The sequence below is a fragment of the Coregonus lavaretus genome, assembly GCF_964263955.1.
Source record: "Coregonus lavaretus genome assembly, contig: HAP1_SCAFFOLD_1215, whole genome shotgun sequence".
Classification (NCBI taxonomy): Eukaryota; Metazoa; Chordata; class Actinopteri; order Salmoniformes; family Salmonidae; genus Coregonus; species Coregonus lavaretus.
In genome coordinates this window covers 122174-146374 of record NW_028158833.1, presented here as the reverse complement: position 1 = coordinate 146374, position 24201 = coordinate 122174, and the positions used below count along the sequence as shown (strand labels likewise).

The 24201-nt window shown below is 47.2% G+C and overlaps 1 protein-coding gene across 1 annotated transcript in view; it reads right to left on the bottom strand.

Annotated features, from left to right (window-relative positions):
• Positions 1–332: 332 nt before the first annotated feature.
• LOC311123541 (exocyst complex component 6-like) overlaps positions 333–24201 on the bottom strand; it is a gene marked incomplete at both ends in the record, with an annotated part of 115856 nt that continues 91987 nt past the window's right edge. Inside the window, 2 exons of the mRNA XM_084197788.1 lie at positions 333–449; positions 17193–17266. Coding sequence (XP_084053914.1) covers positions 333–449; positions 17193–17266 — 191 coding nt within the window. The remainder of the gene's footprint in view (positions 450–17192; positions 17267–24201) is intronic.

Genomic DNA, 24201 nt, shown 5'->3' with positions numbered 1-24201 from the left:
CAGTAGAGACAGTAGAACTACAAACTGACTACACATTGAGTAGAGACAGTAGAACTACAAACTGACTACACATTGAATAGAGACAGTAGAGACAGTAGAACTACAAACTGACTACACATTGAGTAGAGACAGTAGAACTACAAACTGACTACACATTGAGTAGAGACAGTAGAACTACCAACTGACTACACATTGAGTAGAGACAGTAGAACTACAAACTGACTACACATTGAGTAGAGACAGAAGAACTACAAACTGACTACACATTGAGTAGAGACAGTAGAACTACAAACTGACTACACATTGAGTAGAGACAGTAGAAACGTCAGTACTCACTTTTCCAAAAGTGCTAGCGCAGTGGAGGGGTTGACCCGGAGGTACTTGGAGGTGGGCTGTCCGTAGTCAGCCAGATACGTAGACCAGTCCCATACCATGAACAGGTCCAGCAGCTGAACGAACACACAGAGAGGACATTACAACATTAGTGTGGGTGTGTGTGTTTGTCAGGTACGTAGACCAGTCCCATACCATGAACAGGTCCAGGAGATGCAACACACACAGAGAGGACATTATCTTGTGAGTGGAGAAAGCCAGCAGCATACCACCCTGCATCCCACTGCTGGCTGGCCTCTGAAGCTAAGCAGGGTTGGTCCAGGTCGGTCCCTGGATGGGAGACCAGATGCTGATGGAAGTAGGAGCCACTCTTTCCTCTGCTCAAATATAAAATATCCCAATGCCCCAGGGCAGTGATTGGGGACGTTGCCCTGTGTAGGGTCTTTGGGATGGGACGTTAAACAGGTGTCCTGACTCTCTGTGGTCACTACAGATCCCATGGCTCTTACCGTAGGAGTGTTAACCCCGTTAAACAGGTGTCCTGACTCTCTGTGGTCACTACAGATCCCATGGCTCTTACCGTAGGAGTGTTAACCCCGTTAAACAGGTGTCCTGACTCTCTGTGGTCACTACAGATCCCATGGCTCTTACCGTAGGAGTGTTAACCCCCGGTGTCCTGGCTAAAGTCCCAATCTGGTCCTCATACCATCATGGCCGCCTAATCCTCCCCAGCTTTCAATTGGCTCACTCCTCTCCACTGAAACTATTCCCCAGCTTGTTGCTGTAAATGAGAACGTGTTCTCAGTCAACTGATCTAGTAAAACAAGGGCTAGATAGAGTGTGTGATGGCAGGGCTGCTGCTGTGTTGAATCGCAGCACTTCAAATGTGAGTAGCGGGAGAGAGCGATCTCCCAGTAACCTTTATCTAACAGAGGAGATTGGAGTTATCCCAGTCCCGTATCGAGTGACTTCCGAACCACCTGTAACCTTTATCTAACAGAGGAGATTGGAGTTATCCCAGTCCCGTATCGAGTGGCTTCCGAACCACCTAGCACCTCTCATTCACAGGAAGAGGAACTGGGCGACAGACTGAAAGACCCTCCCAGTGTGTGCTGGTGGCTGGGCAAGGCCTTTCACCAAGGGATCTATAGAGCCAGAGGCTTAGCACTAATACCATTCAAACCTGCTAGGATGGCCTGATTGGAGGGTTCTGTTTAGTGAGGTGCTATTCAGAGATATGGACCGCTCCTGCTCTGCTCCCTGCTCTCATCAGAGTAGAATGGAAGGGTCTCAAACGGCTTCTCTTCACCCCTCCCGGACCCTATTGGCAGAGTAGAATGGAAGGATCTCAGATAGCTGCATGTCTGTTTTGGTGTTTTTTTCCATACGTGAACTGCTTCGGTCTCTAGTGACTGCTGACTAAAACAATCCCCACTATGTCCTCAGGTCTGTCCCTGCTGTCCTGCTGTCATAAAGCAGGTGGGAATCCTGTATGGGCCTCTTCTAACCCTAACCTCAGCCCAGGAATGGGCCTCTTCTAACCCTAACCTCAGCCCAGGATCACAGAGCAGCTGTGAGCACCTGGTACCTGACTTCACCTGGCCCCTGCTGTATGGAACCCTGGGAAGCATGCAGGAAGCACGCGGACGCCTTAACCCCTATCCCAACCCAGGATCACAGAGCCGCTGAGGCCCTCGGTTAGCTGTGAGTGATATCAGATGATATGAATGTCTGCCTGGAAATGTTTTCGCTGCTCTGACTCTCAGCCAGCCACTGGTTATTAGGGCTGATACTAATCCCCTGGAAATGCTTTCCCCCACAGGGCAGAACAGCTGAGGAAAACCCGTCTGTGGCTCCGACTGGGCTGAGGGAGGGACATCAGAGACTGAGGCAGAAACAGACAGCCTGATACTAATCCCCTGGAGAGAGAGAGGGAGACAGAGCGAGATAGACCGAGGGTGTGTGTGAGAGAGAGAGAGAGAGAGAGAGAGAGAGAGAGAGAGAGAGAGAGAGAGAGAGAGAGAGAGAGAGAGAGTGTGTCAGGTCGATAACTAATTCCCTACTAGTCTTCTTGATTTCTAATCTGTGTTATTTTGTATCGTATCATATTGTCATGAATTGCGACAGCCAAGAAGAGACAATAGTTCAGAGAACTGTCTGTCTGTAAGCAGAAGGGATTTCTGAGGCAAGCAGAAGCATGTAACAAAGTAGTGCTGTGGCAGAGGGGAAACAGAGGGCGTACTACCGTGCTCCGAGCCAATCACAGCACGGGAGGGCAGGAGTAGGAGTCCAAATCAAAGTATGCGAAACGGAGCCCGGGGGGCACTTCTCGAATGCGTACTCAGTTTGTACATATTTTGAAGCATGCATCGATGCAAGCTTCAACGGCAAAGTATGCAAAGAAATATGACGCAACTATGTAAAAAACGACGCAACATTTCTTGAAATCAATGGCGGACATTATCTGAGCTGAAGCAAGAGAAAATACATGGTATGACTTCGGAATGAAATGTAGCCTATTCACAATATTTTATCTTGATACGTTAATAAATACTTGCTGTGTTCATTTTGGCATGTTTACCTGCCTACGTACTGTAGATCACAAGCCCATAAGTCAATAGGGCTAACTGGCTAGCTACTACTGTCAATAGGGCTAACTGGCTAGCTACTACTGTCAATAGGGCTAACTGGCTAGCTACTACTGTTAATAGGGCTAACTGGCTAGCTACTACTGTTAATAGGGCTAACTGGCTAGCTACTACTGTTAATAGGGCTAACTGGCTAGCCAGATAGCCACGAAGAATTGTTAGCTAGCTACCCACGAAAAATGTACATCTATCTTGCATAATATTCGTTTTTTAGGTCATTTTTGCCTGTTTAACTAGCTGGCTAGCTATTCAAACATCTAGCTGATAATTATGAAGTAAAACGATTGCTTTGTTTATATCTTGGAGAAGGTTCAGTGAACGGGGAGGAGCAGCCTGAGGTAATACAGTAGGGGGGAGGGGTCAGTGAACGGGGAGGAGCAGCCTGAGGTAATACAGTAGGGGGAGGGGTCAGTGAACGGGGAGGAGCAGCCTGAGGTAACACAGTAGGGGGAGGGGTCAGTGAACGGGGAGGAGCAGCCTGAGGTAATACAGTATCAATCAATCAATCAATCAATCAATTTTATTTTATATAGCCCTTCTTACATCAGCTAATATCTCGAAGTGCTGTACAGAAACCCAGCCTAAAACCCCAAACAGCTAGTAATGCAGGTGTAGAAGCACGGTGGCTAGGAAAAACTCCCTAGAAAGGCAAAACCTAGGAAGAAACCTAGAGAGGAACCAGGCTATGAGGGGTGGCCAGTCCTCTTCTGGCTGTGCCGGGTGGAGATTATAACAGAACCATGCCAAGATGTTCAAAAATGTTCATAAGTGACAAGCATGGTCAAATAATAATCAGGAATAAATCTCAGTTGGCTTTTCATAGCCGATCATTAGAGTTTAAAACAGCAGGTCTGGGACAGGTAGGGGTTCCATAACCGCAGGCAGAACAGTTTAAACTGGAATAGCAGCAAGGCCAGGCGGACTGGGGACAGCAAGGAGTCACCACGGCCGGTAGTCCCGACGTATGGTCCTAGGGCTCAGGTCTCTCAGTTGGCTTTTCATAGCCGATCATTTAGAGTTGAAAACAGCAGGTCTGGGACAGGTAGGGGTTTCGTAGCCGCAGGCAGAACAGTTGAAACTGGAATAGCAGCAAGGCCAGGCGGACTGGGGATAGCAAGGTGTCATCATGCCCGGTAGTCCTGACGTATGGTCCTAGGGCTCAGGTTCTCAGAGAGAAAGAGAGAACGAGAGAATTAGAGAGAGCATACTTAAATTCACACAGGACACTGGATAAGACAGGAGAAGTACTCCAGGTATAACCAACTAACCCCAGCCCCCCGACACATAAACTACTGCAGCATAAATACTGGAGGCTGAGACAGGAGCGGTCCGGAGACACTGTGGCCCCATCCGAAGAAACCCCCGGACAGGGCCAAACAGGAAGGATATAACCCCACCCACTCCGCCAAAGCACAGCCCCCGCACCACTAGAGGGATATCCCCAACCACCAACTTACAATCCTGAGACAAGGCCGAGTATAGCCCACAGAGGTCTCCACCACAGCACAAACCAAGGGGGGGGCGCCAACCCAGACAGGAAGATCACGTCAGTAACTCAACCCACTCAAGTGACGCACCCCTCCCAGGGACGGCATGAAAGAGCACCAGCAAGCCAGTGACTCAGCCCCTGCAACAGGGTTAGAGGCAGAGAACCCCAGTGGAGAGGGGAACCGGCCTGGCAGAGACAGCAAGGGCTGTTCGTTGCTCCAGCCTTTCCGTTCACCTTCACACTCCTGGGCCAGACTACACTCAATCATATGACCTACTGAAGAGATAAGTCTTCAGTAAAGACTTAAAGGTTGAGACCGAGTCTGCGTCTCTCACATGGGTAGGCAGACTGTTCCATAAAAATGGAGATCTATAGGAGAAAGCCCTGCCTCCCGCTGTTTGCTTAGAAATTCTAGGGACAATTAGGAGGCCTGCGTCTTGTGACCGTAGCGTACGTATTGGTATGTACGGCAGGACCAACTCGGAAAGATAGGTAGGAGCAAGCCCATGTAACGCTTTATAGGTTAACAGTAAAACCTTGAAATCAGCCCTTGCCTTAACAGGAAGCCAGTGTAGGGAAGCTAGCACTGGAGTAATATGATCAAATTTCTTGGTTCTAGTCAGGATTCTAGCAGCCGTATTTAGCACTAACTGAAGTTTATTTAGTGCTTTATCCGGGTAGCCGGAAAATAGAGCATTGCAGTAGTCTAACCTAGAAGTAACAAATGCATGGATTAATTTTTCTGCATCATTTTTGGACAGAAAATTTCTGATTTTTGCAATGTTACGTAGATGGAAAAAAGCTGTCCTTGAAACAGTCTTGATATGTTCGTCAAAAGAGAGATCAGGGTCAAGAGTAACGCCTAGGTCCTTCACAGTTTTATTTGAGATGACTTTACAACCATCAAGATGAATTGTCAGATTTAACAGAAGATCTCTTTGAGGGGGAGGGGTCAGTGAACGGGGAGGAGCAGCCTGAGATAACACAGTAGAGGGAGGGGTCAGTGAACGGGGAGGAGCAGCCTGAGATAACACAGTAGGGGGAGTGCTTCTCAAGAGTAATGTTTTATGCATTCTCCACACTCTCGTACTAACATTTTACATTTACATTTTAGTCATTTTAGCAGACGCTCTTATCCAGAGCAACTTACAGGAGCAATTAGGGTTAAGTGCCTTGCTCAAGGGCACATCGACAGATTTTTCACCTAGTTGGCTCGGGGATTAGAACCAGCGACCTTTCAAGAACGTACTCAAGAGAACGTAGTCTGAGAACGCACTCGGAGCACGAGGGTGTGTAGCAAGGTAGTATGCATATTGAGAAACACCCGGAGACAAATGTTTCTGATTGTAGGGTTTAATCTTCACACTGTGTCTAAGGATCTTCTCCAGTGGACTGATGCCTGCCTGATGAATGAATGAATGACTGGTAACATGCACTATGCATTAGGGTTCACTTCCATGTCACCTCATGTCACCAGGCCTTGAGGATTCTCCTTTAGGGACTCCTACCCTTTAGTGGCTCACTTATCTTTAAGATGTTTTTCATATTTAAAACATCAAGTAACCAGGCACCCATTAGTAGTGCCATGCAGTAATTAGCAGAGAGACATTGGGATGTATCTCTTCATCTGAGGTCAATCCTCCCTGGCCTAAACACAGATCTGTTCTGATACAGGCGCTCTCTACACAGGCGCACCAGATCTGGCCTGATACAGGCGCTCTCTACACAGGCGCACCAGATCTGGCCTGATAAACGAACGCATCAAGCTGCCCTGTGGCCGGGGCCACAGCCTTCCAATTTGATAGGCTCCTATGGTAATAGGCCAATGTGATTGGCTTTTACTAATGGGCCGCTTCAGTGAATCAAAATTAAGCACTTCTGTTAAAACGGTAAACAAACATCAATGTTAACAAAAGTATACATAAATTAAACAAAAAGCTGGGAGATACGGACAAAATATATCACAATATTTTTCACATTTTTGAAGGTATTTTATGTTTTTGAATAATAAAAGTTCTAAATTATGACCCTAGGGTGGCAACACATACATTCTAAGTGATTTCAAATGGACCTTTCTCCATTCTGATTGTTTTATACTGTTCAAGAGGGTGTTCTTTAATGGAAGCCTCTCCAACATAATCCAGGTAGTATCAGGAATTCCCCAGGGCAGCTGTCTAAGCCCCTTACTTTTTCCAATCTTTACTAACGACATGCCACTGGCTTTGAGTAAAGCCAGTGTGTCTATGTATACGGATGACCCAACACTTTACAAGTCAGCTACTACAGCAAGTGAAATCCCTGCAACACAAAGAGCTGCAGTCAGTTTCAGAATGGGTGGCAAGAAATAAATTAGTCCTAAATATTTCAAAAACAAAAAAGCATTGTATTTGGGACAAATATAATAATAAATAATAATAATATGCCATTTAGCAGACGCTTTTATCCAAAGCGACTTACAGTCATGCGTGCATACATTTTTTTTGTTGTGTATGGGGTGGTCCCGGGGATCGAACCCACTACCTTGGCGTTACAAGTGCCGTGCTCTACCAGCTGAGCTACAGAGGACCACAAATCATTCACTAAACCCTAAATCTCAACTAAATCTTGTAATTAATAATGTGTTAATTGAGCATGTTGAGGTGACTAAACTGCTTGCAGTAACCCTGGATTGTAAACTGTCATGGTCAAAACATGTTGATACAACAGTAGCTAAGATGGGGAGAAGTCTGTCCATAATAAAGCGCTGCTCTGCCTTCTTAACAACAATATCAATAAGGCAGGTCCTAGTTTTAACTCGTGTGATCAGGTGCCACAAAGAGGGACTTAGCAAAATTACATTTGGCTGAGAATAGGGCAGCACGGCTGGCCCTTAAATGTACACAGAGACCTAACATGAATAATATGCATGTCAATCTCTAATTGTTCAAAGTAGAGAGAAATTGACTTCATCACTACTTGTTTTTGTAAGAAGTATTGACATGCTGAATGCACCGAGCTGTCTGTTTAAACTACTATCACACAGCTCGGACACCCATGCATACCCCACAAGACATGCCACCAGAGGTCTCTTCACAGTCCCAACGTCCAGAACAGACTATGGGAGGCGCACAGTAATACATAGAGATATGACTACATGGAACTCTATTCCACATCAGGGATAACTGATGCAAGCAGTAGAATCAGATTTAAAAACCAGATAAAAATACACCTTATGGAACAGCGGGGACTATGAAGAGACACACACACAGGTACAGACACACATACACATGATAACACACACCCCTACACTACCGGTCAAAAGTCTTTCTTCATTTTTACTATTTTCCACGTTGTAGAATAATAGTGAAGACATCAAAACTATGAAATAACACATATGGAATCATGTAGTAACCAAAAAAGTGTTAAACAAATCAAAATATATTTTATATTTGAGATTCTTCAAATAGACACCCTTTGCCTTGATGACAGCTTTGCACATGCTTGGCATTCTCTCAACCAGCTTCACCTGGAATGCTTTTCCAACAGTCTTGAAGGAGTTCCCACATATGCTGAGCACTTGTTGGCTGCTTTTCCTTCACTCTGCGGTCCGACTCATCCCAAACCATCTCAATTTGGTTAAGGTCGGGGGATTGTGGAGGCCAGGTCATCTGATGCAGCACTCCATCACTCTACTTCTTGGTCAAATAGCCCTTACACAGCCTGGAGGTGTGTTGGGTCATTGTCCTGTTGAAAAACAAATGATAGTTCCACTAAGCCCAAACCAGACGGGATGGCGTATCACTGCAGAATGCTGTGGTAGCCATGCTGGTTAAGTGTGCCTTGAATTCTAAATAAATCACAGACAGTGTCACCAGCAAAGCACCCACACAACATAACACCTCCTCCTTCATGCTTTACGGTGGGAAATACACATGCGGAGATCATCCGTTCACCCACACCGCGTCTCACAAAGACACAGCGGTTGGAACCAAAAATCTCCAATTTGGACTCCAGACCAAAGGACAAATTTCCACCGGTCTATTGCTCGTGTTTCTTGGCCCAAGCAGGTCTCTTCTTCTTATTGATGTCCTTTAGTAATGGTTTCTTTGCAGCAATTTGACCATGAAGGCCTGATTCACACGGTCCCCTCTGAACAGTTGATGTTGAGATGTGTCTGTTACTTGAACTCTGTGAAGCATTTATTTGGGCTGCAATTTCTGAGGCTGGTAACTCTAATGAACTTATCCTCTGCAGCAGAGGTAACTCTGGGTCATCCATTCCTGTGGCGGTCCTCATGAGAGCCAGTTTCATCATAGCGCTTGATGTTTTTTGCGACTGCACTTGAAAAAACGTTCAAAGTTCTTGATATTTTCTGTATTGACTGACCTTCATATCTTAAAGTAATGATGGACTGTCATTTCTCTTAGCTTATTTGAGCTGTTTTTGCTATAATATGGACTTGGTCTTTTACCAAATAGGGCTATCTTCTGTATACCCCCCTACCTTGTCACAACAAGTGATTGGCTCAAACGCATTAAGAAGTTAAGAAATTCCACAAATTAACTTTTAAGAAGGAACACCTGTTAATTGAAATGCATTCCAGGTGACTACCTCATGAAGCTGGTTGAGAGAATGCCAAGAGTGTGCAAAGCTGTCATCAAGGCAAAGGGTGGCTATTTTGAATATGAAATATATTTTGATTTGTTTAACACTTTTTTGATTACTACATGATTCCATATGTGTTATTTCATAGTTTTGATGTCTTCACTATTATTCTACAATGTAGAAAATAGCAAAAATTAAGGAAAAACCCTTGAATGAGTAGGTGTTCTAAAACTTTTGACCGGTAGTGTGCACACTCAATATATTCATCTCTAAAGTGCCTTGCAAAAGTATTCATCCCCCTTGGCGTTTCTCCTATTTTGTAGCATTACCACCGGTAATTTAAATGGATTTTTATTTGGATTTCATGTAATGGATATACACAAAATAGTCAAAATTGGTGAAGTGAAATGAAAAAAATAACTTGTTTAAAAACATTCTCAAAAAATTAATAACGGAAAAGTGGTGCGTGCATATGTATTCACCCCCTTTGCTATGAAGCCCCTAAATAAGATCTGGTGCAACCAATTACCTTCAGAAGTCACATAATTAGTTAAATAAAGTCCACCTGTGTGCAATCTAAGTATCACATGATCTGTCACATGATCTCAGTATATATATATACACCTGTTCTGAAAGGCTCCAGAGTCTGCAACACCACTAAGCAAGGGGCACCACCAAGCAAGCGGCACCATGAAGACCAAGGAGCTCTCCAAACAGGTCAGGGACAAAGTTGTGGAGAAGTACAGATCAGGGTTGGGTTATAAAAAAAATATCAGAAACTTTGAACATCCCACGGAGCACCATTAAATCCATTATTAAAAAATGGAAAGAATATGGCACCACAACAAACCTGCCAAGAGAGGGCCGCCCACCAAAACTCACGGACCAGGCAAGGAGGGCATTAATCAGAGAGGCAACAAAGAGACCAAAGATAACCCTGAAGGAGCTGCAAAGCTCCACAGAGAAGATTGGAGTATCTGTCCATAGGAATGCCTGAATATCAACCAGTACTGGGACCATTGGAGATTAGGGATGCCTGCACATCAACCAGTACTGGGACCATTGGAGATAATAATAATAATAATATGCCATTTAGCAGACGCTTTTATCCAAAGCAACTTACAGTCATGCATGCATACATTTTTGTGTATTGGTGGTCCCGGGGATCGAACCCACTACCTTGGCGTTACAAGCGCCGTGCTCTACCAGCTGAGCTACAGAGGACCACAGATTAGGGATGCCTGCACATCAACCAGTACTGGGACCATTGGAGACTAGGGATGCCTGATAACCAACCAGCACTGGGACCATTGGAGACTAGGGATGCCTGAGATTCAACCGGTACTGGGACCATTGGAGACTAGGGATGCCTGATAATCAACCAGTACTGGGACCATTGGAGACTAGGGATGCCTGATAATCAACCAGTACTGGGACCATTGGAGACTAGGGATGCCTGATAATTAACCAGTACTGGGACCATTGGCGACTAGGGATGCCTGATAATCAACCAGTACTGGGACCATTGGAGACTAGGGATGCCTGATAATCAACCAGTACTGGGACCATTGGAGACTAGGGATGCCTGATAATCAACCAGTACTGGGACCATTGGAGACTAGGGATGCCTGATAATCAACCAGTACTGGGACCATTGGAGACTAGGGATGCCTGATAACCAACCAGTACTGGGACCATTGGAGACTAGGGATGCCTGATATTCAACCAGTACTGGGACCATTGGAGACTAGGGATGCCTGATAATCAACCAGTACTGGGACCATTGGAGACTAGGGATGCCTGATAATCAACCAGTACTGGGACCATTGGAGACTAGGGATGCCTGATAATCAACCAGTACTGGGACCATTGGAGACTAGGGATGCCTGATAACCAACCAGTACTGGGAGCATTGGAGACTAGGGATGCCTGATATTCAACCAGTACTGGGACCATTGGAGACTAGGGATGCCTGATAATCAACCAGTACTGGGACCATTGGAGATTAGGGATGCCTGATAATCAACCAGTACTGGGACCATTGGAGACTAGGGATGCCTGATAATCAACCAGTACTGGGACCATTGGAGACTAGGGATGCCTGATAATCAACCAGTACTGGGACCATTGGAGATTAGGGATGCCTGATAATCAACCAGTATTGGGACCATTGGAGACTAGGGATGCCTGATAATCAACCAGTACTGGGACCATTGGAGACTAGGGATGCCTGATAATCAACCAGTACTGGGACCATTGGAGATTAGGGATGCCTGATAATCAACCAGTACTGGGACCATTGGAGACTAGGGATGCCTGATAATCAACCAGTACTGGGACCATTGGAGACTAGGGATGCCTGATAATCAACCAGTACTGGGACCATTGGAGACTAGGGATGCCTGATAATCAACCAGTACTGGGACCATTGGAGACTAGGGATGCCTGATAATCAACCAGTACTGGGACCATTGGAGACTAGGGATGCCTGATAATCAACCAGTACTGGGACCATTGGAGACTAGGGATGCCTGATAATCAACCAGTACTGGGACCATTGGAGACTAGGGATGCCTGATAATCAACCAGTACTGGGACCATTGGAGACTAGGGATGCCTGATAATCAACCAGTACTGGGACCATTGGAGACTAGGGATGCCTGATAATCAACCAGTACTGGGACCATTGGAGACTAGGGATGCCTGACCTGGTTGAGAGGTGATGAGATTCAGAATAGTGTTCCAGGTTGAAACAGCTGACCTAGTTGAGAGGTGATGAGACTCAGGCACGCCCATTGGTTCTGGAATAGAGAAGGTGCTAATAAGGTTTACAATATGGCATCAATACCATGACAGTAATTCTACCTAAAAAACAAATGTGTGAATCCCAATTCATTTAAAAGCCACCATAGAAGGTAGGACTAAATAAGGTCACATAACCTTACCTACTATAAGCCACCATAGCAGGTAGGACTAAAATGATCGGCTGGTGGAAAAACAATTAGAACCATTTCCGTGTTTGACCGCTAGGTTTTATGATACTATGACTCATACTGTGGTACTCTATTAGATTGTACAGGTTCTCTTCCTTCATTAGACAGAAGAGGAAACCAGACACCCCACTCGCTGGTATTTTCAGATTTTTTTTCCTAGTTCAATGAACTAAGCAGACCAGTCCCAGCTGCTATTGCATTGGTGTCTATGGGAGACCCACCCAGTTAAGGAGACTGGAACCAGTCCCAGCTGCTATTGCATTGGTGTCTATGGGAGACACACCCAGTTAAGGAGACTGGAACCAGTCCCAGCTGCTATTGCATTGGTGTCTATGGGAGACACACCCAGTTAAGGAGACTGGAACCAGTCCCAGCTGCTATTGCATTGGTGTCTATGGGAGACACACCCAGTTAAGGAGACTGGAACCAGTCCCAGCTGCTATTGCATTGGTGTCTATGGGAGACCCACCCAGTTAAGGAGACTGGAACCAGTCCCAGCTGCTATTGCATTGGTGTCTATGGGAGACCCACCCAGTTAAGGAGACTGGAACCAGTCCCAGCTGCTATTGCATTGGTGTCTATGGGAGACCCACCCAGTTAAGGAGACTGGAACCAGTCCCAGCTGCTATTGCATTGGTGTCTATGGGAGACCCACCCAGTTAAGGAGACTGGAACCAGTCCCAGCTGCTATTGCATTGGTGTCTATGGGAGACACACCCAGTTAAGGAGACTGGAACCAGTCCCAGCTGCTATTGCATTGGTGTCTATGGGAGACACACCCAGTTAAGGAGACTGGAACCAGTCCCAGCTGCTATTGCATTGGTGTCTATGGGAGACACACCCAGTTAAGGAGACTGGAACCAGTCCCAGCTGCTATTGCATTGGTGTCTATGGGAGACACACCCAGTTAAGGAGACTGGAACCAGTCCCAGCTGCTATTGCATTGGTGTCTATGGGAGACACACCCAGTTAAGGAGACTGGAACCAGTCCCAGCTGCTATTGCATTGGTGTCTATGGGAGACACACCCAGTTCAGTAGACTGGAACCAGTCCCAGCTGCTATTGCATTGGTGTCTATGGGAGACCCACCCAGTTAAGGAGACTGGAACCAGTCCCAGCTGCTATTGCATTGGTGTCTATGGGAGACCCACCCAGTTAAGGAGACTGGAACCAGTCCCAGCTGCTATTGCATTGGTGTCTATGGGAGACCCACCCAGTTAAGGAGACTGGAACCAGTCCCAGCTGCTATTGCATTGGTGTCTATGGGAGACACACCCAGTTAAGTAGACTGGAACCAGTCCCAGCTGCTATTGCATTGGTGTCTATGGGAGACACACCCAGTTAAGGAGACTGGAACCAGTCCCAGCTGCTATTGCATTGGTGTCTATGGGAGACACACCCAGTTAAGTAGACTGGAACCAGTCCCAGCTGCTATTGCATTGGTGTCTATGGGAGACCCACCCAGTTAAGTAGACTGGAACCAGTCCCAGCTGCTATTGCATTGGTGTCTATGGGAGACCCACCCAGTTCAGTCGACTGGAACCAGTCCCAGCTGCTATTGCATTGGTGTCTATGGGAGACACACCCAGTTAAGTAGACTGGAACCAGTCCCAGCTGCTATTGCATTGGTGCCTATGGGAGACCCACCCAGTTAAGGAGACTGGAACCAGTCCCAGCTGCTATTGCATTGGTGTCTATGGGAGACACACCCAGTTAAGTAGACTGGAACCAGTCCCAGCTGCTATTGCATTGGTGTCTATGGGAGACCCACCCAGTTAAGGAGACTGGAACCAGTCCCAGCTGCTATTGCATTGGTGTCTATGGGAGACCCACCCAGTTAAGTAGACTGGAACCAGTCCCAGCTGCTATTGCATTGGTGTCTATGGGAGACCCACCCAGTTCAGTCGACTGGAACCAGTCCCAGCTGCTATTGCATTGGTGTCTATGGGAGACACACCCAGTTAAGTAGACTGGAACCAGTCCCAGCTGCTATTGCATTGGTGTCTATGGGAGACCCACCCAGTTAAGGAGACTGGAACCAGTCCCAGCTGCTATTGCATTGGTGTCTATGGGAGACCCACCCAGTTAAGGAGACTGGAACCAGTCCCAGCTGCTATTGCATTGGTGTCTATGGGAGACCCACCCAGTTAAGGAGACTGGAACCAGTCCCAGCTGCTATTGCATTGGTGTCTATGGGAGACACACCCAGTTCAGTAGACTGGAACCAGTCCCAGCTGCTATTGCATTGGTGTCTATGGGAGACCCACCCAGTTAAGGAGACTGGAACCAGTCCCAGCTGCTATTGCATTGGTGTCTATGGGAGACCCACCCAGTTAAGGAGACTGGAACCAGTCCCAGCTGCTATTGCATTGGTGTCTATGGGAGACCCACCCAGTTAAGGAGACTGGAACCAGTCCCAGCTGCTATTGCATTGGTGTCTATGGGAGACACACCCAGTTAAGTAGACTGGAACCAGTCCCAGCTGCTATTGCATTGGTGTCTATGGGAGACACACCCAGTTAAGGAGACTGGAACCAGTCCCAGCTGCTATTGCATTGGTGTCTATGGGAGACCCACCCAGTTAAGGAGACTGGAACCAGTCCCAGCTGCTATTGCATTGGTGTCTATGGGAGACCCACCCAGTTAAGTAGACTGGAACCAGTCCCAGCTGCTATTGCATTGGTGTCTATGGGAGACCCACCCAGTTAAGTAGACTGGAACCAGTCCCAGCTGCTATTGCATTGGTGTCTATGGGAGACCCACCCAGTTCAGTAGACTGGAACCAGTCCCAGCTGCTATTGCATTGGTGTCTATGGGAGACCCACCCAGTTAAGGAGACTGGAACCAGTCCCAGCTGCTATTGCATTGGTGTCTATGGGAGACACACCCAGTTAAGGAGACTGGAACCAGTCCCAGCTGCTATTGCATTGGTGTCTATGGGAGACCCACCCAGTTAAGGAGACTGGAACCAGTCCCAGCTGCTATTGCATTGGTGTCTATGGGAGACACACCCAGTTAAGGAGACTGGAACCAGTCCCAGCTGCTATTGCATTGGTGTCTATGGGAGACACACCCAGTTAAGGAGACTGGAACCAGTCCCAGCTGCTATTGCATTGGTGTCTATGGGAGACACACCCAGTTAAGGAGACTGGAACCAGTCCCAGCTGCTATTGCATTGGTGTCTATGGGAGACCCACCCAGTTAAGGAGACTGGAACCAGTCCCAGCTGCTATTGCATTGGTGTCTATGGGAGACACACCCAGTTAAGTAGACTGGAAATGACCATTTTCTTCTTCAATGGTAAAAGGCCTGAGTGAACGATATGAACTCATCCCCAGTCTTTGACGTCATGTAGCTAGCTGACATATTCATGCTTTGCCTACTCTGATTCGGAAGATATCGTTGCTAAATCAACATGGCTGAACGAGGCCTACACCAGCGCTAGTATCCGGCTGTATTAGATAGCTACGTTTGCGCTGACTCTTAGTACATTTAGCCAGCTAACTAGCGATTAGCGGCTAACACAATTGATTTTAGCTACAACTTGCTAAGACAAAGTAGCTGTTTGCAGACAGTAAGACACACAAACTAATAGTGGAATCATAGAACACTGGTGGATTTATATGAAGAAGCAAAGTGGAAATGACCTGTACCTAACCTGAACCATTACTGGACCAGATCTAACCTGTACCTAACCTGACCCATTACTGGACCAGACCAGACCCTACTGGACCTGAGGCCCAGATTAACCAGGTCACATCAACACTAAGAGAGTAAGACAGAGCTGATAGCTGAGCTGGTAATGGCTTAATGGATCCATAACAGTTGACTTGGAGCCAGGGTAATGCAGGGCTAATCCTGACCTACAGGCACAGTGTGTCACTGGGTCAGAGGAGAGGTGTGCTGCTGGCTCAGAGGAGAGGTGTGCTGCTGGCTCAGAGGAGAGGTGTGTTACTGGGTCAGAGGAGAGGTGTGTTACTGGGTCAGAGGAGAGGTGTGTCACTGGGTCAGAGGAGAGGTGTGCTGCTGGCTCAGAGGAGAGGTGTGCTGCTGGCTCAGAGGAGAGGTGTGCTGCTGGCTCAGAGGAGAGGTGTGTTACTGGGTCAGAGGAGAGGTGTGTTACTGGGTCAGAGGAGAGGTGTGTCACTGGGTCAGAGGAGAGGTGTGCTGCTGGCTCAGAGGAGAGGTGTGCTGCTGGCTCAGAGGAGAGGTGTGTTACTGGGTCAGAGGAGAGGTGTGTTACTGGGTCAGAGGAGAGGTGTGTCACTGGGTCAGAGGAGAGGTGTGCTGCTGGCTCAGAGGAGAGGTGTGCTACTGGGTCAGAGGAGAGGTGTGCTGCTGGGTCAGAGGAGAGGTGTGCTACTGGGTCAGAGGAGAGGTGTGCTGCTGGGTCAGAGGAGAGGTGTGTCACTGGGTCAGAGGAGAGGTGTCACTGGGTCAGAGGAGAGGTGTGCCGCTGGGTCAGAGGAGAGGTGTGCTACTGGGTCAGAGGAGAGGTGTGCTGCTGGGTCAGAGGAGAGGTGTGCTACTGGGTCAGAGGAGAGGTGTGCCGCTGGGTCAGAGGAGAGGTGTGCTACTGGGTCAGAGGAGAGGTGTGCTGCTGGGTCAGAGGAGAGGTGTGTTACTGGGTCAGAGGAGAGGTGTGCTACTGGGTCAGAGGAGAGGTGTGCTGCTGGGTCAGAGGAGAGGTGTGCTACTGGGTCAGAGGAGAGGTGTGCTGCTGGGTCAGAGGAGAGGTGTGCTGCTGGGTCAGAGGAGAGGTGTGCTACTGGGTCAGAGGAGAGGTGTGCTGCTGGGTCAGAGGAGAGGTGTGTTACTGGGTCAGAGGAGAGGTGTGCTACTGGGTCAGAGGAGAGGTGTGTTGCTGGGTCAGAGGAGAGGTGTGTTACTGGGTCAGAGGAGAGGTGTGCTACTGGGTCAGAGGAGAGGTGTGCTACTGGGTCAGAGGAGAGGTGTGCTGGCCTGGGTCAGAGGAGAGGTGTGCTACTGGGTCAGAGGAGAGGTGTGCTGGCCTGGGTCTAAGGAGGAGAGGTGAGGAGTCAGCCAGAGGAGAGGTGTGCTGGCCTGGGTCTAAGGAGGAGAGGTGAGGAGTCAGCCAGAGGAGAGGGGAAAGTAGGCCGTAGGATGAGTGGTGGTGCTGTTTACCTGTCGGAGGTCGATGAATGCAAGCTGTAAAGTGTCCCCCTGGAATCCTGGCACAGGCTCTGAGCTGGCAAACACTGGAGCAGGGACAGAAGACAGTAACAGTCAATCACCTTCATCACCTGCTGTCACTGATAAGCCCACAGAAGCTATATGTATTCTGTCAGGGGATATGTCAAGTCAACCTTTATATAAAGTGCATTAACCCAAGATCTCAAAACACTTTACAGTGGGAATAAATTAAATCAAAACAGTGTCATGTTAAGATTAAGGCACTCATGCATGATCACCTAAAAACCTTAAAACAACCTCTTGGAGAACTCTACGTTTGAGAAGTCAATAGATTCCCTAGAGACATGTGAACCGGCCTGCTGAACCCAGGAGCTGAACTCTGGTTAACCCTACATCAGGGGCCCTGAGGGGCCTCAGAGGAGCACCAGGTACAAGACACACACACCTCTCTCCTCACACACGCACACACACACACAGGAGCTCAGCTGTCCCAGCCCTGGCCCACATAATACCATTCAACCAGGCTTGGCTGGGCTCGCTCCATTATACTAGCCTGTTCCGGTCGGTCAGTCGGTCCGTCCGTCCCAGGGGAACCTCTTTTAGTGGGTCACCTCCACAACTCCTCCTCCTCTACACACAGAGCCTGACAGAGAGACTACTGGACCTGCAGAGAGACTACGGGACCTACAGAGAGACTACGGGACCTGCAGAGAGACTACAGGACCGGCAGAGAGACTACGGGACCTACAGAGAGACTACTGGACCTACAGAGAGACTACTGGACCTACAGAGAGACTACTGGACCTACAGAGAGACTACTGGGCCTGCAGAGAGACTACTGGACCGGCAGAGAGACTACTGGACCTACAGAGACACTACTGGGCCTACAGAGAGACTACTGGACCTACAGAGAGACTACTGGACCTGCAGAGAGACTACTGGACCTGCAGAGAGACTACTGGACCTACAGAGAGACTACTGGACCGGCAGAGAGACTACTGGACCGGCAGAGAGACTACTGGACCGGCAGAGAGACTACTGGACCTACAGAGAGACTACTGGACCTACAGAGAGACTACTGGACCTATAGAGAGACTACTGGACCTACAGAGAGACTACTGGACCGGCAGAGAGACTACTGGACCTACAGAGACACTACTGGACCGGCAGAGAGACTACTGGACCGGCAGAGAGACTACTGGACCTACAGAGAGACTACTGGACCTACAGAGAGACTACTGGACCGGCAGAGAGACTACTGGACCTACTGGACCTACAGAGAGACTACTGGACCTACAGAGAGACTACTAGACCTACAGAGAGACTACTGGACCTACAGAGACACTACTGGACCGGCAGAGAGACTACTGGACCGGCAGAGAGACTACTGGACCTACAGAGAGTCTACTGGACCTACAGAGAGACTACTGGACCGGCAGAGAGACTACTGGACCGGCAGAGAGACTACTGGACCTACAGAGAGACTACTGGACCTAAAGAGACACTAGGCTTGGGCAGTATGCAGATTGTCATACCGACCTTGTGCCATACTGGGATATTCGGTAATACCGGCAATGAACACACGGGGCGCTGTTTTCAAACTTCACTGCCACTTTGTATTCCGAAGTTGCGCAATGCTAACAAGTACATGCAAAATCCCATAGAGAATGCTAACGAGCGCATTGCAAACATTTTGGACAGTTTCTGACCTAAACTATACAAAAAAATTAAATAAATGCTACTCACAGTTTGCTACACACACAAAACGAATATTAGCCAGCAATTTGAATGAACAAAAATACAGTGATGAAATCCTGAGGCCAGCCACCCGGACAGCTGATGAAACTGAGGAGTATTTCTGTCTATAATAAAGCCCTTTTGTGCAGAGAAACTCATTCTGATTGGCTGGGCCTGGCTCCCCAGTGGGTGGGCCCCTGCCCAGTCCTGTGAAATCCATAGATTAGGGCCTAATGAATTTATTTCAATTGACCGATTTCCTTACAGTGGTGTGAAAAAGTGTTTGCCCCCTTCCTGATTTCTTATTTGTTTGCATGTTTGTCACACTTAAATGTTTCAGATCATCAAACTAATTTTTATATTAGTCAAAGATAACACAAGTAAACACAAAATGCAGTTTTGAAATGAAGGTTGTTATTATTAAGGGAAAACAAAATCCAAACCCACATGGCCCTGTGGGAAAAAGGGTTTGACCCCCCGTTACAACAGAACTCAACTGTGGTTTATCAAACCTGAGTTCAATTCCTCTAGCCACACCCAGGCCTGATTACTGCCTCACCTGTTCTCAATCAAGGAATCACTTAACTAGGACCTTCCTGACAAAGTGAAGTAGACCAAAAGATCCTCAAAAGCTAGACATCATGCTGAGATCCAAAGAAATTCAGGAACAAATGAGAAAGAAAATAATTGAGATCCATCAGTCTGGAAAAGGTTATAAAGCCATTTCTAAAGCTTTGGGACTCCAGCGAACCACAGTGAGAGCCATTATCCACAAATGGCGAAAGCATGGAACAGTGGTGAACCTTCCCAGGAGTGGCCGGCCGACCAAAATTACCCCAAGAGCGCAGCGACGACTCATCCAAGAGGTCACAAAAGACCCCACAACAACATCCGAAAGAGCTGCAGGCCTCACTTGCCTCAGTTAAGGTCAGTGTTCATGACTCCACCATAAGAAAGAGACTGGGCAAGTGAGTTCCAAGATGAAAACCACTGCTGAGCAAAAATAACATTAGGCTCGTCTCATTTTTGCCAGAAAACCATTTTATTACGTTTGCAATCGCAACAAATCATCTGCTCAGACCCCAACCAAGGAGCATCAAAAGTCGTGCTATAAATTCTCAGACAACACAAAAATTCCTTGATGCCCTTCCAGACTCCTTCTGCCTACCCAAGGACGTCAGAGGACAAAAATCAGTTAACCACTTAACTGAGGAACTCAATTTAACCTTGCGCAATACCCTAGATGCAGTTGCACCCCTAAAAACGAAAAACATTTGTCATAAGAAACTAGCTCCCTGGTATACAGAAAATACCCGAGCTTTGAAGCAAGCTTCCAGGAAATTGGAACGGAAATGGCGCCACACCAAACTGGAAGTCTTCCGACTAGCTTGGAAAGACAGTACCGTGCAGTACCGAAGAGCCCTCACTGCTGCTCGATCATCCTACTTTTCCAACTTAATAGAGGAAAATAAGAACAATCCAAAATTTCTTTTTGATACTGTTGCAAAGCTAACTAAAAAGCAGCATTCCCCAAGAGAGGATGGCTTTCACTTCAGCAGTAATAAATTCATGAACTTCTTTGAGGAAAAGATCATGACCATTAGAAAGCAAATTACGGACTCCTCTTTGAATCTGCGTATTCCTCCAGGGCTTAGCAGTCCTGGATCTGCACAGCTCTGCGAGGGCCTGGGATCGGGAGAGACACTTAAGTGTTTTAGTACTATATCTCTTGACACAATGATGAAAATAATCATGGCCTCTAAACCTTCAAGCTGCATACTGGATCCTATTCCTACTAAACTGCTGAAGGAGCTGCTTCCTGTGCTTGGCCCTCCTATGTTGAACATAATAAACAGCTCTCTATCCACCGGATGTGTACCAAACTCACTAAAAGTGGCAGTGATAAAGCCTCTCTTGAAAAAGCCAAACCTTGACCCGGAAAATATAAAAAACTATCGGCCTATATCGAATCTTCCATTCCTCTAAAAAATGTTAGAAAAAGCTGTTGCGCAGCAACTCACTGCCTTTCTGAAGACAAACAATGTATACGAAATGCTTCAGTCTGGTTTTAGACCCCATCATAGCACTGAGACTGCACTTGTGAAGGTGGTAAATGACCTTTTAATGGCGTCAGACCGAGGCTCTGCATCTGTCCTCGTGCTACTAGACCTTAGTGCTGCCTTTGACACCATCGATCACCACATTCTTTTGGAGAGACTGGAAACCCAAATTGGTCTAAACGGACAAGTTCTGGCCTGGTTTAGATCTTACCTGTCGGAAAGATATCAGTTTGTCTCTGTGAATGGTCTGTCCTCCGACAAATCAACTGTACATTTCGGTGTTCCTCAAGGTTCCGTTTTAGGACCACTATTGTTTTCACTATATATTTTACCTCTTGGGGATGTTATTCGAAAACATAATGTTAACTTTCACTGCTATGCGGATGACACACAGCTGTACATTTCAATGAAACATGGTGAAGCCCCAAAATTGCCCTCGCTAGAAGCCTGTGTTTCAGACATAAGGAAGTGGATGGCTGAAAACTTTCTACTTTTAAACTCGGACAAAACAGAGATGCTTGTTCTAGGTCCCAAGAAACAAAGAGATCTTCTGTTAAATCTGACAATTCATCTTGATGGTTGTAAAGTCGTCTCAAATAAAACTGTGAAGGACCTCGGCGTTACTCTTGACCCTGATCTCTCTTTTGACGAACATATCAAAACTGTTTCAAGGACAGCTTTTTTCCATCTACGTAACATTGCAAAAATCAGAAATTGTCTGTCCAAAAATGATGCAGAAAAATTAATCCATGCATTTGTTACTTCTAGGTTAGACTACTGCAATGCTCTACTTTCCGGCTACCCGGCTAAAGCACTAAATAAACTTCAGTTAGTGCTAAATACGGCTGCTAGAATCCTGACTAGAACCAAGAAATTTGATCATATTACTCCAGTGCTAGCTTCCCTACACTGGCTTCCTGTTAAGGCAAGGGCTGATTTCAAGGTTTTACTGTTAACCTATAAAGCGTTACATGGGCTTGCTCCTACCTATCTTTCCGAGTTGGTCCTGCCGTACATACCAATACGTACGCTACGGTCACAAGACGCAGGCCTCCTAATTGTCCCTAGAATTTCTAAGCAAACAGCGGGAGGCAGGGCTTTCTCCTATAGATCTCCATTTTTATGGAACAGTCTGCCTACCCATGTGAGAGACGCAGACTCGGTCTCAACCTTTAAGTCTTTACTGAAGACTTATCTCTTCAGTAGGTCATATGATTGAGTGTAGTCTGGCCCAGGAGTGTGAAGGTGAACGGAAAGCCTCTGGAGCAACGAACAGCCCTTGCTGTCTCTGCCAGGCCGGTTCCCCTCTCTCCACTGGGGTTCTCTGCCTCTAACCCTGTTACAGGGGCTGAGTCACTGGCTTGCTGGTGCTCTTTCATGCCGTCCCTAGGAGGGGTGCGTCACTTGAGTGGGTTGAGTTACTGACGTGATCTTCCTGTCTGGGTTGGCGCCCCCCCTTGGTTTGTGCTGTGGTGGAGACCTCTGTGGGCTATACTCGGCCTTGTCTCAGGATTGTAAGTTGGTGGTTGAGGATATCCCTCTAGTGGTGCGGGGGCTGTGCTTTGGCAGAGTGGGTGGGGTTATATCCTTCCTGTTTGGCCCTGTCCGGGGGTTTCTTCGGATGGGGCCACAGTGTCTCCGGACCGCTCCTGTCTCAGCCTCCAGTATTTATGCTGCAGTAGTTTATGTGTCGGGGGGCTGGGGTTAGTTGGTTATACCTGGAGTACTTCTCCTGTCTTATCCAGTGTCCTGTGTGAATTTAAGTATGCTCTCTCTAATTCTCTCGTTCTCTCTTTCTCTCTGAGAACCTGAGCCCTAGGACCATACGTCAGGACTACCGGACATGCTGACACCTTGCTGTCCCCAGTCCGCCTGGCCTTGCTGCTATTCCAGTTTCAACTGTTCTGCCTGCGGTTACGAAACCCCTACCTGTCCCAGACCTGCTGTTTTCAACTCTTAATGATCGGCTATGAAAAGCCAACTGAGAGACCTGAGCCCTAGGACCATACGTCGGGACTACCGGCCGTGGTGACTCCTTGCTGTCCCCAGTCCGCCTGGCCTTGCTGCTATTCCAGTTTCAACTGTTCTGCCTGCGGTTATGGAACCCCTACCTGTCCCAGACCTGCTGTTTTCAACTCTTAATGATCGGCTATGAAAAGCCAACTGAGATTTATTCCTGATTATTATTTGACCATGCTTGTCACTTATGAAAATTTTTGAACATCTTGGCATGGTTCTGTTATAATCTCCACCCGGCACAGCCAGAAGAGGACTGGCCACCCCTCATAGCCTGGTTCCTCTCTAGGTTTCTTCCTAGGTTTTGGCCTTTCTAGGGAGTTTTTCCTAGCCACCATGCTTCTACACCTGCATTACTAGCTGTTTGGGGTTTTAGGCTGGGTTTCTGTACAGCACTTCGAGATATTAGCTGATGTACGAAGGGCTATATAAAATAAAATTGATTGATTGATTGATGATCCCCAAGACCTTTGGGAAAATACTCTGTGGACTGACGAGACAAAAGTTGAACTTTTTGGAAGGTGTGTGTCCCATTACATCTGGCGTAAAAGTAACGCCGCATTTCAGAAAAAGATTATCATACCAACAGTAAAATATGGGCCTGTTTTACTGCTTCAGGACCTGGAAGACTTGCTGTGATAAATAGACAGCAGAATTCATGGTTCCACCAAAAAAATCCTGAAGGAGAAAGTCCGGCCATCTGTTCGTGACCTCAAGCTGAAGCGAACTTGGGTTCTGCAGCAGGACAATGATCCAAAACACACCAGCAAGTCCACCTCTGAATGGCTGAAGAAAAACAAAATGAAGACTTTGGAGTGGCCTAGTCAAAGTCCTGACCTGAATCCTATTGAAAAGGCAGTTCATGCTCAAAAACCCTCCAATGTGGCTGAATTACAACAATTCTGCAAAGATGAGTGGGCCAAAATTCCTCCACAGCGTTGTAAAAGACTCATTGCAAGATATCACAAACGCTTGATTGCAGTTGTTGCTGCTAAGGGTGGCCCAACCAGTTATTAGGTTGAGGGGGCAATCAATTTTTCACACAGGGCCATGTGGGTTTGGATTTAGTTTTCCCTTAATAATAACAACCTTCATTTCAAAACTGCATTTTGTGTTTACTTGTGTTATCTTTGACTAATATTAAAATTTGTTTGATGATCTGAAACATTTAAGTGTGACAAACATGC